The sequence below is a fragment of the Heterodontus francisci genome, chromosome 1, assembly GCF_036365525.1.
Source record: "Heterodontus francisci isolate sHetFra1 chromosome 1, sHetFra1.hap1, whole genome shotgun sequence".
NCBI classification, from domain to species: domain Eukaryota; kingdom Metazoa; phylum Chordata; class Chondrichthyes; order Heterodontiformes; family Heterodontidae; genus Heterodontus; species Heterodontus francisci.
The window spans coordinates 118,504,113-118,521,913 of NC_090371.1; the positions used below are offsets into that span (position 1 = coordinate 118,504,113).

General features: G+C 43.4%; 1 protein-coding gene across 1 annotated transcript in view; it reads left to right on the top strand.

The window, feature by feature from the left end:
- LOC137371861 (zeta-sarcoglycan) overlaps positions 1-17,801 on the top strand; it is a 580,156-nt gene that overhangs the window by 409,899 nt on the left and 152,456 nt on the right. Inside the window, exon 3 of the mRNA XM_068034825.1 lies at positions 7,727-7,814. Within this exon, the coding sequence (XP_067890926.1) occupies positions 7,727-7,814 (88 nt within the window). The remainder of the gene's footprint in view (positions 1-7,726; positions 7,815-17,801) is intronic.

Consider the following 17,801-nt stretch of genomic DNA (forward strand, 5'->3'; position numbering starts at 1 on the left):
GATACCAGGGGTAACCTGTTGAAAAAACACCTTTTCAATTAAAGAGAAAGATCAGACTGGCGGTAAGACATCCATTCATGTGAAAAAGAAAGGGTCTAGCTGGTAATAGAGATTAAGATGAGAGACAGAGGTAAGGACATTAGTACACATTAAGAGTGATGGACAGATAGCAAAAAAAGTACCTGACAGCATTGCAGAAAAATATCAGTGGATTAGGGGATGTTGAAGCGAAAGAAATTATGATAAAATTTAGTAAGCATAATTTTAATAAATTATAGCGTGTTGAATATTTAGGAACTGAGGTCAGATCATATGACAGAGTAATAATCTTATTATATAACCTGTTAATATAAAAATACAAGGAAGTATTTTGACAGCAGGCAATGCATTTGGCTCTGATTACTTACTGAATTTCCCTGTTCACCTACATTATGGTGATTGCACTTTGAAGTAATTCATTGCACATGAAGCACTTTGGGATATCTCTGAGGAATGTCACAAGGTGTGAAATAAATGCAAGGTCATTCCTTTGAAAGTAATGGTAGTGCAAGCATAGATTCAAATGACATGTCTTTTTACCCTTTCACAGTTTCAGTATTTGTCAACTGAAATACACACAACAGCATGTTATAATTATTAATAGAAACCAATATTTATTTTACTAGATGTTTAACAATCTAATGGACAGTTGACATTGTAATTATCACTGTGGAGCTGTTCTAAGCTCGTTAAGTTAGACAGCCTTTTAATATAATAGAAGTAAGGATGATGTGGTGAGCAGCACACTCAAGCTACAAAGCTCATGCTGCGAATTAGTAGAATGCAGGCTTATATCTGAATTTCACTGCTGAATGAGTTTCTGAAGTTGGAAGTCCCATTAGGGAAAGGCACCAAATAGCGAGAAGTTACACAGTGCATGGAAGAAGAATAAATGGGACTGGGACAGGGACAGGGACAGTGGAGAAACAGCAAATAAGATAAATGACCAGTTAAGCTGTTTTGGATCAATGTAAACCAGGGCATCTGAAGAAATCCTTACAGTTGGTTAAGCTGTGCCACAAGAACTATTACGTTCACAAGAAAAGGTCAACTTCACCTCGGTTTACAGAATCATTGAATAGTACAGCACAGAAGATGGCCAGTTCGTCCATCGAATCTGCACTGGTTCTTTCAAAAGTTTAAACATCTTATCTAAAAGATGGCACCTCCAACAACCCACACTCCTTCAGTACTCCCTGGAAGTATCAGGCCTGAAATTTGCTTGAACCCGGCCCTTTTGACTCAGAGAGAGCACTACTGTTGAGCCAAGCTAACACTAGTGAGGAAGGAAAGTATAAAGAAACAAAACAAAAGAGGTAAAGGAGAAAGTTAGATGAAAAGGGAAGTGAAAAAGGAGACCACAAAAAAAACATGCAAGAAACTAACTCCTGACTATATGTATTTTTGAAGCCTCAGGAAAATTGAGAGAAGAAAGAGAAAGGCAAACAGATGTGCTGTGGGGGAGAGGAGTGTTGAGGTAGAGAGGTGGTGGCAGAAAAGAAACAAACAGGGAGATGTCCTAATAGAGTGGAGGAGAAGAGAGACAGAAAGTGTGTGAATACAAGCACAAGCATTAGTCTAGTACATGTTTGTCACACACCAGGGCCGGGATTTTATCCGGGCGACGGGGATCTTGACCACCAGCAAAAGTATCAGCGAGAACTCTGCGTCACCTTCTCTGGGGAAGGCCAACCGAATCAGGTGCCAATTAGATACTTAAGTGGACAGTGGTCGGCCTTCCCCGGGATCAAGGATCCCGGCGGCGGAAGTCCCATCGGCCAATCAGAGGCTGGCAGCTCTTTCGCTGAGCAGCGCCACCACAGAGACAGTGGCTGCTGCCGGTGGAGCAATGATCTGAGGCCTTGAAACCAGACCAGAGGTAAGTCTTTGCAGGAAGGGTTTTGCAGGGTGGGGGTCACAGAAGAGGGGGTGTGGGGGCGGTGGTTGGACAGCAAGGGCAGGGGGTGGCTCTCAGCAGAACCCCCTTCCCGATGCCAGGTCTCTAGTTCAGGCACTACGTACCTTTTAACAAGGGATCCCACCTACCCCCTCCCTGGAGCCAGCAAGCAACCCACACACAGGTTTGCTTTGTGTGTTCCCCCATGTGGCGACAGGCCCGCCTGCCACTGGGTTAATTACGGCAGTGGCAGAATGAGGCCCTTAGTTGGGCATTAATATCCCACCTAAGGGCCTCAACTGGCAGCAGGTTCGGAAGGCTGTTCACAAGCCTTCCCACCACGGATTTAATTTGGGTGGAGGTGGAAAGGTGGTGGGGTCCCCACCATGCCACCATCCCACCCGATGATATGCTCTTCCCACCTCCAAACCCCAAGCGGAGGGGGCATAAAATTCCCCCTCAGATGTCACATTTTGTTTCAGATGCAAAACAAGTCATTGACTTGGAGCCTGAAATTTACAAGTAGTTACCGTTCCCGTATTTACCTCATGAGTTTAGAAGTAGGAAATGGGATCCCCTCTATATGGTGCAATGTGTAATATCTCATTTGCAATAATGATGTTTTTTGGGTGATGCCGTTGTACTGTAAGTCAAGTTTAGTTTCTTCCTCACATTTGCTTTATGGTATCTTACTCCTTGAAAATAATGATTTCCAGTAAAATCAGAGCATGTATAACCTCAGAAGAGCTCAGGTTTGATTTTCTGACCTCTATAAGCATTTTTCAGGTCATTCAATCCATTTGCTTACTCTCTGTTCCGAGGAAGGGTCACTGACCCGAAACGTTAACTCTGCTTCTCTTTCCACAGATGCCGCCAGACCTGCTGAGTGGTTCCAGCATTTCTTGTTTTTATTACTTGCTCTCTGTAATTGATGTATCTGATGATTTTTCTCTCTCTCTCCCTTTGCTGTCCATTTCTTTACAACCTTATGCAAGTGTTTGTTTATCTTTCAGCCCTGATGCAGTGTTATACCCCCAATACATCAATAATCTGTATTTCAAAACAGAAAATACTGGAAATACTCAGCAAGTCGGGCAGCAGCTGTGAAGAGAGAAACAGTTAACATCTCATGTCAGTGACCTTTCGTCAGAACACAGATGCTGCCTGAGCTGCTGTTTCCAGCATTTTCTGTTTTTATTTCAGATTTCCAGTATGTGCAGTATTTTGCTTTTGTAATAATCTGTGTTTTCTTGTTACAGATATTAACTGACTTGCTGTGTGCTCACATTTTATTTCAGATTTTCAATGTCTGTTGTTTTTGTTTAATTCTTCTATTTCACTGTACCTAGAGATTTGGAAAAGGTTTGTGTGGGTGGATGTCAGGTGAGACGAGGGCTAGCTTTGGCTGTGATCTCATAGAGTCATTACGGCACAAATGGAGGCCATTCGGCCCATCAAGTCCATTGCTTTTCATAGAGCAATCTAGTCAGTCCCATTCCACTGATCTATCCCCATAGCCCTGCAAATTTATTTCCCTCGCGTGTCCATCCAATTTCCTTTTGAAATCATTGTCCGCCTCCGTTCCACCACCCTCAGAGGCAGCGCTTTCCAGGTCATTACCACTTGCTGCGTAGAAAAGTTCTTCCTCACATTTCACGCTCATGTGAGGAACAGTTATGAACTAAAGAGAACTGGAACAATTATGAACTGTAAAAATGAACTGGACACACTTTTGCTGCAGACAAGATGGAGTAAGAGGTCACGTGACCTCTCCTGTACTGCAGATGTACATAGTGACTGTTAGAGACTAAATCCATCATCACATCTGGACTAGTCCTGGGCAAGGCACATTAAAATGCTAAACAGCCCATTCAATGCTAAATGGCTCCTATCTTCAAGAATTGGGTTGACAAAGGCCTTCGCAGACAGGCAGTCTCTGGATTCAAAGCCAAGATAATAGGTGGGACATCACACCACTTTATCAAGATAAGCCACATTCAAACTTCATTGTATAGCAATGGCCACACGTTCAAAGACATTGTATGAACACACCAGGGGAGAGCATCTATGGTCACCTGACTGAACCAAACTTGACAAGGTTTTTTTCTTAAACAAGAGCTTTCTGAAAGACAGAAACAGAAAGCTAGCCAGCCAGGAAAGCTGAGAAATCCATTCCAGCCAAGAAGAAGACCTTGCCTGTAACATCTTTAAAACCACAGAAGCAGAGACTGCAAGGTGACCTTGAAAACTCCCCACCTGAGAAATTGTGACAGGTTTCTCACCACTGATTTTGACTAAGTCTTAAACAGAGGAGCCTGCAATACTTCAGTAAACCAAGAAAAGGAACACCAGGCCTTCACCGCTGTTAAAATTTCCTCCTGGAAAACCAAGAAGGTTTCAAAGTGAACTCTTTTTACAACAATCGGGCCTAAATGCATGCTATCCTCTAAATTCTATCTCTTCTTGTGTGTGCATGTGTGAGTGGGTGAGATTGCAAATATTTTCGGGTATTGTTTAATAAATAATATATCTTTCTTTTTATCCAACGAGAAAACCTGTTGTTTGTCTGTTTATTTAACCTCAAACACACAGAGATTAAAACAATCTTTCTTTTTTTAAAAAAGAAACACTGTCTACTGTCAGTTGAGGGGTGAAAAGTGGAAGTCACCTACCCCATTCCTCCAACCTCCCGCCCACCCCTCCCGTAACAACATTCACCCTTCATCTCTTGCCCAAAACCTTAAATCTGTATCCCTTAGACCTTGTACCATCAAGCTAATAATACCACAGCTTTTCTGTGTCTACCTTAGCTAAACATATTATAATCTTGTACACCTCTATCAAATCTCCACTCAATCTCCTTTGCTGCAAGGAGACCAAACCCAGCTTCTCCAAACAAATCTTATAGCTAAATTCCGTCATCTTTGGAACCATTCTGGCAAATCTCTTCTGCACCCTCTCAATGACCCTTAAATCCTTCCTAAAGTGTGGTGACCAGAATGGGACACAATATTCTAGTTGTTGCCAACCCAGAGTTTTATAAAGATTCAGTATAGCTTCCCTGCTTTTGTACTCAATACCTCTATTTATGAAGCCCAAGATCCCATATGCTTTGCTAATTACTCTCTCAATATTTCCTGCCACCATCAAAGATCTATGCACATGAACCCCCAGGTCGCTCTGTCCTTGCACACTCTTTAAAACTGTGCCAGTAAGTATATATTACCTCCCTCTATCCCTTCTGTCAAAATGTATTACCTCACATTTCTCAGTATTAAATTTCATCTGCCACTTGCCTGCCCATTCTGCTAGCCTATCTCTGTCCTGTCTTCGCCAGTTGAATAGCCTGCTTAGATACACTATCAAGATTCACATATGAATGATTGATCACTTGAGCAAGCGGATAACTGATATTCTTGGAATTACAACCTATTGTGAGAATCACAGCATGCATGAGAGGAGGGAGGGAGAAATAGGTGGATAAACAAAGTCTTAACATGAAATAACAGTTGATGTAATTTCTCTGTAACTGGCTTTCAGTGGCTGTCATTTGCTCTGTTTGCCAATTTATCTTTCATCACACTTTAAGATTACATTATTGTCTATGCTAAGGTCTTATTTCTCACCCTCTCCAGTGCTTGTGTGTTCCTGTCACAACACAACAAATAATTTGAATTCTCGTATACACAACAGCACATTGGATGCAGGCTCATTAGGAAACTCTATGGCCCTGATATTCTACAGAGATTCTCCTGGACTCCTGCCTAAACTTTGATGGGAAACCACTAGAACTCTATCAGAAACAGCACATATGGCTGAAAATGTTGGTTTACACCATTTTTCTGGGATTCCACCAGTCTTGCACTGAAGTTATGGCAGGAGATCCCCATGTGGAATTTCAGGACCCAAAGGTAAACACACAGAAGTATTCAAAGTGGGGCTGACCGATAAATCTTAAAATTAGGGCTAGGCCATTCAAGAGTGAAATCAAGAAGCACTTCTGCACACAAGGACAGTATAAATTTAAAATAGCCTCCCCCAAAAGTAGGGTTGCCGACTCTGGTTGGAGTCTTTGCTGGAGGTTTGGTCATGTGACATTCTGACCATGTGATACTTGGTCACATGCCATTGGATCACATGATTTCCACAAATACTTTAACATTTGTTTTCCACTCCCTAGTTTTCCAGTTGCACACCAATAGAAATAATCATATTTATTCACAATAAGGTCTCTGGGTTTCATTTAACCCTTGACAGGCTGCTGCTCTCTCAATGTCAGTTCTGCTCAACACCTTGTTGCTACTACCCCTGGCTCTGCGGGAAATACTGGTCTCTACACTCACCTCCATCCCATTTACCTAGGAACCTGACCCAAATGCTTGTAGATTTTGAGTCAACTGAAATGTTCAAGACTGGGTTGATAGATTTTTGTTAGGTGAGGGTCTCAAGATATATGGAGCAAAAGCAAGTAAATAGAGTTAAGATACAAATCAGCCATGGTCTAATTGAATGGCAGTACTGCTTGAGGGTCTGAATGGCCTACTCCTGTTCCTATGTTGCTGTGTAGTAAGGTGCAAACTGCACTGTATGGCCCATCAGGCCTCAGATTTTGAAAGTGGGAATATGGCTGTTTGCTTAAACTGTAAATGCAAGCTGGAAATCAAAATGACAATATTTTCCAGCTTCATTGTGACTTTCATGATCCTTAAATATAAATTTTAAAATGCATCAAACTTTGTAAGACATATAATAATCAGACAGTTTTTTTGTATTTAACCATCAAGGATTTTTTTTCTGTCTTTTTTTTAAATGATAATAGAGCAGCAAATGTGCAATCATTCTCTACCTCCATAACTATGATGGAGCATGAAGCAATGCTGCCAATGACCTAGGACCTTGACCCCCCCCCACCCCCCCCCCCCCTCCCCCCTCCCCCCTCTGCACTTTCCAGGGCTGGGCAATTAGAATAATTGGTAACATTTGGGTACCCACTGGGCAGGGGCTGGGGGGGTGGGTTGCAAAAGGTAGAGCTTGCCAGCAGCTTGAGTGTGCCAGTTAGACCTGAACTGTTCAAGTCAGCTTAAAACAGCTGTTCATGTTTTTAATAGGCCTGCTTTATAAGAAGGCCTATTTTATTTAGCAGAACCTGGAGTGCTCTGGGCTACGACCTTGGCCTGGAACATGTCTGTAGGCTCTACTTACATTATTTTGGTCACCTGTCTGCTATTTAAATTAATGGATGGAAAATCAAGCAAGATCCCTTTTGATCCTCCAAGCCTGATTTTCCTCCATTTGCTGCCTCTAGGTGTTCAAATATGCTTGATGCAGGAATGGGAACAGTTAGGGCTATACAGGGCCTTAAATGTAGTTCAAAAAACAACTTGTTATTAATTTAGTCACTAATTATTAGCCATAGAAAGAAAACAATGTCCATAAGGGGAATGATTGAACAAGAATGTAAAAGCTTTGATAACGCACTTTAAAATAGATTTCTATAAAAGATTAATACAGTCTACTCTTGATAATTCAGTCATTTTTGTAGTGCTAAAAATGTTGAATTATCCAAAAATTTAGATCATGCAATATAAACAGCATTGCAATAACACACCCAAGTGGGAATTTAGTGCTAACAAAATTAAGTTACCAGAAGATTTGAATTAAATGACTTTGGATTACAAGGAGGAGACTGTAAACCCTTTCTGGTAATGTTATGTTGCATTCTTCAAACTCACCTCAGTATCATTTTTATCCTTCCCACCCCATTTTTCCTCTCTTGTCATTATTTCTCAGGACAGCCCACTGATGTTGCAGTCTGACAGAAATGTAACCGTGAATGCTCGGAATAACCTTGGACAGATTACTGGGCAACTGACAGTTGGTGAGTTTTCCTTGGTCAGAATCACTTTATCTGTCAACTAATTTGATGACATGCTTTTTACATCAAGTGGTCACAGATTAATGCCAGCAGTTATTAGAGTCTCTCAAGCCTCATCATATTTATATTGAAGCATGTCCACAGTAATACTGATCTAGCATTTCTTCTATAAATAACAAAATAGTTTACATCCTTTCAATTTAAGATATTTCAGCTTTTGATCTTTTCAAGATGCTTAGTACTAGACTCCATTTCAAATAATTCATGGTATTTAATTAAAAGATACCTTTTTATCAGACAGCTTTTTCGGAATCACCAACGTTATAGTTTTTGTGCATGTTTATCCACTAGATTTATAATATGATGGCCATTTTATTTTTAACATCCTCTTGGTACAGTGAAATTAACTAACATCTGACACTTTAGTAGCTATCTGACAGAAAATCAAGATTTCACAATGTGCATGTTGCTGCTGATTCCAAGGGAGTCAATTAATTTTTAAAAAGGCTTTAATCTTTGAATGGCTTATATTTAAGTGAGCAAAGTGAATGCTTTTTCTTTGTTGACTTCAATTCTATTGTGAATATACAACTGTATGTCAAACAGGCTGAAACTAACATCAGAATACTGTTGAAATATGAAATGAGGCCTGTGAAGGAATAAAGTTGTTTGCACTGAGATAGATAAATTTGCTTGAGAGTTTGTTCTGCGAATTTTAATGTGTATACAGTACTAGACTCTGAGAAATGGACAGTGCTTCATATTAAAATGACTTGCCTACAACCTAACACTATGGAATAAACTTCATCAGTAGCTCAGTTGATCAACTGAGCGTGTAGCTGAGTCATACAAACCAGAAGGCCGCAGTCTGATTCTTGATCTGCGCGAGCGAGCTGACCGCAGCCAGGTGGCAGTAGGGCGCTACAATTGATTTTGATGTTCCTTGGCAAAGGAGATGAAAATCAGCCTGATTATTGACAGCTGATCACTGTCTAGTGATCATCTGGAACGAGCACATGTGTGAATGTCAGGTGAGATAGAGGCTGTAATTTCACGAGGAGATGATGGCCTCACCCACCGGCTGGAAAGCCAGGTCAAGCCTGCCTCTGCCGGCCCTGGAAGTCACAATTGCATTTATCAGTCCTCAGGCAATTAGCTACCTGCAGTTGTGGGTTCCATCCCTTTGAGACAGGACATTCGACCTCCAAGAGCTGTTGGCCAATCAGAGGGCCAGCAGCTTTTCATTGCCAGCAGCTCCACTGGGAGTGGTGTCCACCACTGGGACTGCACCCAGCGAGAAGGGCCACAATGGGTGCTGGCCTTGTAAGAATGGTGCCAATCTGCCAGGCCTTGGTGAGGGGGTCGATTGAAAGGGTGGGGGGGGGGGGGCTTTCAGCGGGAGCAACTGGTACCATTGAAGGGCCCTCCGTAGGGCTCATGGTACCCGATCAGGAGGGCACACCCAGCCTGCAAAGAAGCTGCCAGGTATCACTGGGCAGCCTCCACAGGTGGCAAAGTGCTCACCCTCTGCTGATAAGATAACAGCAGCTGTGGGCAGAGGTCCTTAAATAGCCATTAATTGGCCATTTGAGGGCCTCAATTGGCCTAAGGGTGGGCCACCTGCCTCTTTCCTCATCACTGGTAAGATACCAGAGGGGATAATAGGCGATGGGCACAACGCCCCCACCATCCTACATGATTTTATGTTCCCCCCCCACCTCCCAGCCTGCTCCTTGGTGGGGGAGGGGTGTGCGGGGGCATAAAATTCTGACCAGGATGTGGATCAGGTGCAATTTCCGCCCTGAGCCATCAAAACAAAAACCCAATTATGGAACTAAACACTTTGGGCTTTATGTTTCAATCTCATGTTGTCTGAGGAAGTGCACTAGTGAACTATTCCTAAAACTGTTTTTGACAGTTTACTCTTCCATGCTATTGCCAGTTGTTATCTCACCAATTAACCATGCTAGAGAGTTCAGATTGAAAGTGCACAACAAGGATCCGAGCCACAGAATGGTAGACATGTTCTTACTGATCTCTTCCATATGTACCAATGATTACATCCTTCAGGGTCTGATGGAATCTTGTAATTGAATCAAATGTTCACTCAGATTTCAGTATTTAACTTGAGACGATTAGAGATTTCTCAGTTCGATTCAAGTCTTTAGAAGTCAAGAATCACCCATAATAGTCAGTGACCAATCACACTGCATAATGTAGTGCTGAGTCCAATGAGATTGGAAGGTCCCGTGCTCAGTGGCTCATCTGCTGATTCCTTCTAGGGAAGTGTTGGGAGCATTTCAATTGACTTTATGCTCCTGGAGTAAGGAAGAAAGCAATAATGAATCCCTCATTAATTATTAACCCTTGTATGCTTGGGCTTTGGGTAAGGATAGGATCTTGTGTCAAACAGCTTACCAACACTCGCTGTCCAGGCTGACAGATAAAAAATGGCCACTGAATGTCCATGGAACTTTATCCCAGCATGAGTTACCTGGAGGGGAAAAAGAGGGGAAAGAAAGTGAAGGGGAAAAGACCAATTACATTTGTGCATATCTGTGAGATGGTGGGGGCTAAATTGGATAGCCTCTGAAAACAGATGCAGGGATTGCAATGCACCCATTGATTGAAATGCAGGCAGCATGCCTTACATTAGTCATGCTGCAGCTACTGGGATAGGACCGCATAGGAGCTCGAGGACAGGTGAAGACAAAAGCAAAACAAGCACTAAGGGAATGCATAAGGGTAAATTAGTTTTTGTTTGCAATATGGCATGATTTCACTTATAAATTTGGTTTGGAATGTTTATTTTGTGGGAGATTTTATTTTTGCATTGTAGCCAAGCCGATGGTCAGAGTGAGAGGGAAGGTAAGGTGTGGGTCTGTTGGTGACTGGGGAATTGGGGCTGTATTTACTGGTATCACATTCGAGTTAGTTTTTCATGGACAGCCCAGACAGAAAGGGCCTGTCTAGGTTGCCTCCTCCCTTCCTCTTCCACCTCGTCCTCCTCCTCATGCTTCTGTTCCTCAGCTGCTTGTCATACAACCAGTGGCAAACACTGTCCCCACATTATGGTAAGGTTGTGCAATATGCAGCAGACCACCATGAATCTTGACAGCCACCCTGAAAAGTACTGAAGGGCTGTATCAGAGTGGTCCAAGCATCAGAAGTTTTGTTTCAGCATGCTTTATCACATTTCATGTGGCACCATGGCTTTCATTGTATGAATGCTGCACGTGTGTACATGTGTTGCACACCTAAGTCAAGAAATACTGTTTGCTGCCCAGTAGCTATCCTTTGGAATACTATGATGGCTCAAATACAGTTGGCACAGCAGACTGCTGCAGATTGAAGGCATCGTAACTGCTGCCAGGATACCGAGCATTAACCTGCATGATCTGCTGCCTATGTTTCCACATCAGCTGGATGTTGAGTGAATGGAATCCCTTTTGGTTGTGGTACATGACAGAGTTTACATGTGGTGGCCAGAAGCACCATGCACCATGGGGTAGCCTGCAAACCTAGTAAAGCCACGTGCTCACTTCACCTACTGGTCTCTAATGAGAGAGAATTAAATATAGGGCAGGATTTTCCCTGCGGGCTTCTGAACCCTGCTAACATGCTCATTTGTCGGTCAGAAGCCTGCACTGTGTGAGAAACAGTCATTCATTTTGAGCAGAGCCGCCAATTGGTGGCCAGAGGGCAGGCTTGCTGTCCAATTAAGGATAACCAGCAGGCCCTCAAAGCTGGAGGGCCAATCAGAGGCCTTCCAGCTCAAAATCAGCAGCAGGATGCAATGGAAGGTAAGTAAGAGAGAGGGCGTTTCAAAATGGAGGTGCCCTCTCTGCAACTTTGTAAATCTTTGCTTTTGCAGCCAGACCACCACAGTGGGACAAGCACGCAGGCTGACAGCACTATTTTTATTTAAAAATCAGACCCATAGTTACCTTTCTTCTGAATAGAGGACCTCAGTGACCTCCCTTATGCAACACTGGATGGAAAATTGTAAAATGTTGCAAGTATCTCCAGCTCCAGACTGGATGGATCCAGAGGCATAAAAGTTCATCACCATGGTCACCTTCACAGCCACTGGCAATGCCGTCCTTCCCCTGCTCTGAGGTTGCAGTTGTGGCTGCAGCAGGTGGCAGATTTCAGTGATGCTGTCCTTACTGAAGTGCAGACGCCCCATACAGTGTTCCTCGCTGAGGTTCAGGTAGGATAATTACTCCCTAAAACCCTGGGTTGAATATAGCCTCCTGCTGAGAGCCCTTCTCCCCCTCCCCTTCCTCTTCCCTCTTCTAGCTGCCGTGCTCAATGTGGCCATTCTAAGGGAATGCATACAACTGCACGCATGTCTGGGAGCAACTGGTTTCTACAGAAGCCTTGAAGTCAGGAAAAAGTCCTTCAGTATCTGCTTAGCCACTCCCTGTATTCTTTGGCAACTTGAAAGAAATATGGAAAATCCTAAATACTTATAAAATCTTAGCAACAGTCAGAAGTCGCCAACCAGCCACTAACCTGTTAGTAGTTGATGCTCCCTTTAAATAGTGCTGATGGGGGGTCCTTTCTGCTGCTGGATGCGTGTTCAGCTGTGTGAGGTTAAGAGAGGGCATTGGCTGGAGTGTTGAGCTCCAAAATGGCACTGCTGGCACCAATGATCTGCCTGTTCTGTGTACTTCTGGTAAATGTTATCTATGTGCGCGAATGCTTTTACCAAGGTGGCATCCTGCGCTATTTGTGGCAAGTGTGTTTGTGTGCATCAGATGGCATTTTGGTCCATGAACGATTCCCGCAACGCCAAAACAACAGGTGCTACCAAATCCAATTTTGCGCCCTGCGTGTCTGTGCAAATGAAGAAAAACCTTGGTTTTAAAATAAGTTTTATTGTGCGATCACAAGTTCATTGTGAGCTTGTGACAGAAATGTGATAGGTTAAGAGACATCTCCTTGCCTATTATAAGCTTCTTTTGTTGCTGGCCTATAGGTAGCTGATGAACCAGAACCTTTAGCACTGAACTTGTAGTAATCTAAAACTCCTTCCTAATACAAAATACAAAACTACAACTGGATTCTTTAAACTCTCTTAACGCTGAAATATTATATTATAGCATTTCATTTCTATGCAGTGAGCAGTATGAAAAATAAAGCAGGGCTCTCAGCCATAATGGAAAAGTCAGAAGGAGGAGGGAAAAGAGTAGTGACAAGAAAGGAAGATGTTCCTTATTGGAGAGGTAGCAACAACAAAAGGTACAAAGGGACAGAAGGGAAAACAGCAGAAGAGACATCCATCAATCATCACAGATAGAGGAAAACAACAGTAAGAAAGAGAACATCGATCATCACAGATAGAGGGACAAGGTAACAACAGCGAGACGATTATCTATCATCACAGACACGAGATAACAACAGTGAGAGAGACAGTCATCCATCAGCACAGATAGTAGAGTAATTTTAACTTTCACCAGTAGTGTAAATGGTGTGATAGCAGATCAGCCGCCAGTTATACACATACCGATTTTCATTTCCATAACAGTAATGAATGGATAGTGCTGGCCTGCCAATGCGAACTATGTTCAGGGAACAATCCCTGCACTGGAACAGGTAGGTCTGAGCTCCAATTAAAATTGGGTCATGGACCTCGTTTCAATTAGACCATGAGCTGCGGATGCCTACTATGTGCCACAGGCAGCTTGCGGACAAATTGCAAATCAATTTTGGGTCACTGCAACACTAGCAAGCACCCTCGGGTAAGTCCTGGGTGAAAGAATGAATAGGAGGGTCTGAGCATGGACTGGTGATGGTTTTTGGGACTGCTTAGGAGCTGGGAGCAGCATTTCTGCTTCTTCAGGTTCGACATTCAGGTAAGAATATTTTAATAAATGGTGCCAACCTCCAGCAATGCCTTTAAAGATAAAGGTTTAGTCACACATTGACCTGGTTACTCTGAATGTAACTGGCTTGACACCTACCTAATTTAGGAAGGGGCCCTAAAACAGATGCTAGACCCCTCATTAACATATACTAGGAGCTTAATGCCTGTTTTAGGTAGCTGGCAGGCAATACGGGGTCAGGCGGATTGCAGGTGTTTTTGGAATGTGGCACACAGCCCTGTGAAATTGACCCTTTTTGCACCTGTTTGTCTCTCCAAGGAGGCCCAATTTCTAGGCCATTGACTTCAATGGAAACAAAGAACAGGAGAGTTTTATATGAATGCACGAACTGACACAGCCCATTTGATTATCAACTAAAATTGAAATTAGTCCCGTGGTAACAATAAGAGAAACTACACTTCAAAATACTTTATTGGTTGTAAAGTACTTTGTGACATCCTGCGGTCATAAAGGCAAGACATAAGTTCAAGTTTTTCCTTTTTATTGTTTAAAAAAATCCAACTACATTTAGTTCAAAGAAATCTACACTTTATAATGTTGACAAATAATCATCAGAATTAAGCCCTGTTGGGTCATCTCAATTTGATCATTATAGTTAGTTTTACAGGGTTTACACTTAATTAGTCAACATCCTGAAGTGCAGGTTTTAAAAATGCTAAGAGGACTAGATAATGCGAATCCAAGCATGTCATTTATTTTGATCTGCGAGCAGAGCTAAAGGGCCTGTGAATAAAATTAACAAACTACAAACAAGACTTGAGATTAAAACTTTGCTGCCATAATGTCATACATATTAGAACAGACCTGTAGCAGTTTCTTCTTCTTCTCCCTGCCTAACAGCACACAAGCCAACCCATTTCTTACACTGCTTTACAGCCAGCAGATCCTGCTCTGAGTTGTCTCCAAAACAACATCCCTTTTTACATGCATAGCTCATTAGCCTGACTTACGACTGCTTACCAGGAAATCTGGCCAGATGCAGTTGTGGAGATCCACTCCCATTGGACATGAGTACCCCACCAGACGTCAACCCAGTGTTCAGAGGCATGTTGGGACTACGTTGGGGTGGGTTGGCGGCACTTAACTCCCATTGGATGCAAGTATCCAGATGGGTGTCAACCCAGTATTCAGAGATCAGAAATCGCGTCTCTGCTCACTGGCACCTTCACAGTTTAACCTGTCTCAATCAACACTTTCATAAAAGCAGATGGTAAAAAGAAAGGTCCTGATGAAAAAGGTTCTGATGAAAGGTCACACGAACTTGAAACATTAACTCTGATTCTCTCCACAGATGTGGAAAAAAGAAAGGCTTTATATATATGTAACACCTTTCACAACCTTGGGACATCTGAAAGCATTTTACAGCCAATTAAGTACCTTTGAAGTGTAGTCACTGTTGTAAGGAAAAGCAGCAACCGATTTGAACGCAACAGGATTCCATTAACAGCAACAAGACAAATGACCAGCTAAATTTATTTAGTGATGTTGCTTGTGAGTTAAGTGTTGGCCAGGGTACTGGGAGAACTCTTATTTGAATAATGCCATGGCATATGTTATGTTCACCTGAGAAGTCAGATGGGAACTCAGTTTAGGGGAGGCGGTAGCGTACTGGTATTGTCACTGGACTAGTAACCCAGAGACCTAAGTATTGCTCTGGGGACATGGGTTCGAATCCCACCACAGCAGAAGATGGAATTTGAATTCAATTTAAAAAATCTGGAATTTAAAGCTAGTCTAATGATGGCCATGAAACCACTGTCGATTGTTGTAAAAACCCATCTGGTTCACTAATGTCCTTTAGGGAAGGAAATCCGCTGTCCTTACCTGGTCTGGCCTACATGTGACTCCAGATCCACAGCGATGTGGTTGACTCTTGAAATGGCCTAGCAAGCCACTCAGTTCAAGGGCAATTAGGGATGGGCAATAAATGCTGGCCTGGCCTGCAATGCCCACATCCCATGAAAGAATTAAAAAAAACTCAGTTTAATGTCTCATCCAAAGGACAACACCTCCAACATTGCAGCATTCCTTCAGCACGGCTCTGAAGTGTGAGTAGAGATGATATGTTCAAGCACGGGAGTGAGATTTGAAACGACAGCATTCTGACTCAGTGGTGAGAGTGCAATCACTGAACAAATTCCAGTTGGAAATTGGATTGAAATTTCTAAGGATAAACATAGGGGAGAATTGTCACATCCTAGTTCCTCAGCTGATGGACCAGAGAAATGTCAAACCAAAGGAGTCAACCACTTGAGGATGAATAATTATCATGTTTCAGGAATTCTTAAAATGTTGCAATGGAAACATTTTAAAATGCTACTATTGACCTAAATTTATTGTTAAAGGAGTAAAATATTCATGGCTTTCGAGGGCAGCAAAATTCAGCTTCATAACTCCAGTAGTTTGGTGCAGTGGTTGCTGTTTTTTGACCAAAATAGTGTCCTTCCACTTTAGTTCACATCCAGTGCAACCTGAGCCGAACACCATCTTGGTGACCACATTCGCATGAGCATTATGAGCGTGCATTGGATTATGCAGAGTAAGCAAATCATGATGTTAGTTGACATCTGCGAAAGTGTTAAGCTCCAAAGTAGGAACTATGGTGTCAAATTAGTGTTACACGCTGATTGACGTCATGATTTGCCTCCACTGCATACTTCTGGCAGACATTAACTGCATGCATGCGCATGTGAATACCTTTGCCAGGGTGGTGTCCGGCGTGCTTCAGCCATTTGGGAACCCTAAAGGTTCTCGTAGCAACTAAACAAACAAGCGATATCGAGTCTGATTTCTCATCCACCTTTTCTTAATTTTGGGCCCGGTGGCAATGAGGGACAACATCCTCCGCAGGAAGCGTAGAGCCCCGGGCATCAGGAGGACGCGGAAAAGGAAAGCGGGGCAGGAAGGCAGTGGAGGCCAAACCCTCAACACAGGATCTACCGCCGAAGATAGAGCTACCTGGAGATGACTGAGATGGTATCTCTCCAGGCAGATAGTCACAGACATCTGTGCCCTCCTCGCCGAAGACCTCACACCTTGCAGCACTGGTCATCATGCCCTACCAGTGCCCGTCAAAGTCACTGTGGCCTTGAACATCTTAGCTTCTTGCTGTTTCCGAGGATCAGCTGCAGACCTTAGTTGCATCTAAAAAATGGCTGCACACCACTGCATCTTGCTGGTCACTGATGCACTCTTTGCCAGACCTGGTCAGAACATTCATTTCACAACAGACACTGCCTAGCAGGCACAGAGGGCATTGGGTTTCACCTCCATCGCTGGATTCCCCCAGGTACAGGGCATCATCGATTGCACTCGTGGTCTTCAAGGCACCCAATGAACAGCCAGTGAGATCCATCAATAGGAAGGGCTTCCACTCCCTCAACATCCAACTGGTCTGTGACCACAAGAGCTTCCTACATGTGTGTGCTTGCTGTCCTGGCAGCTGCCATGACTCCTTCATTCTCCGGTTGTCCAGGCTGCCTCAGATCTTCACTCCAACCCCCAAAGTGCGTGGATGGATCCTAGGGATAACAGATATCCCTTGAAGAGATGACTACTGACCCCTCTATGAGAGCCCCAGACAGAGGCATAAAAGGCGAAACTACCAATGCCACCTGATCAATAGGACAACCAGGCCATGGAGCTTCTGAAGATGCGATTCCAGTGCCTGGATTGGTCAGGTGGCGCCCTCCAATACCCTCCTGCAAGGTTCTCGGTCATTGTGATGGTCTACTGAGCTGTCCATTACATGGTCCTCCAGAGAGATGTGGACCTTGAGGAGCAGGAGTAGGAGGTGAGAGAGGAGGAGGAAGAGAAGACAGAGGGTGATGACGCTGAACAGAACGATGCCTCTGCCGCACGACGAGGTAACCTCCTCTTGCCAACCTCCAGGAAGAGGACCTCCCTCCTCTCCTTCATGGCATCCAACATTAGATCCAGGTCAGCATTGATGAAACGAGGGGCTGCTTTGTCCCGGGTGCCAGGCCTGCACTTCCCCTGTGACTTCTCATTTCTCTCTGGCACAGTGGAAAGCTTTGGAACAAACTGCAGATCTCTCCATGACAATAGTGAGAGTTTAGGGCCAACATGTTCCTGTAAA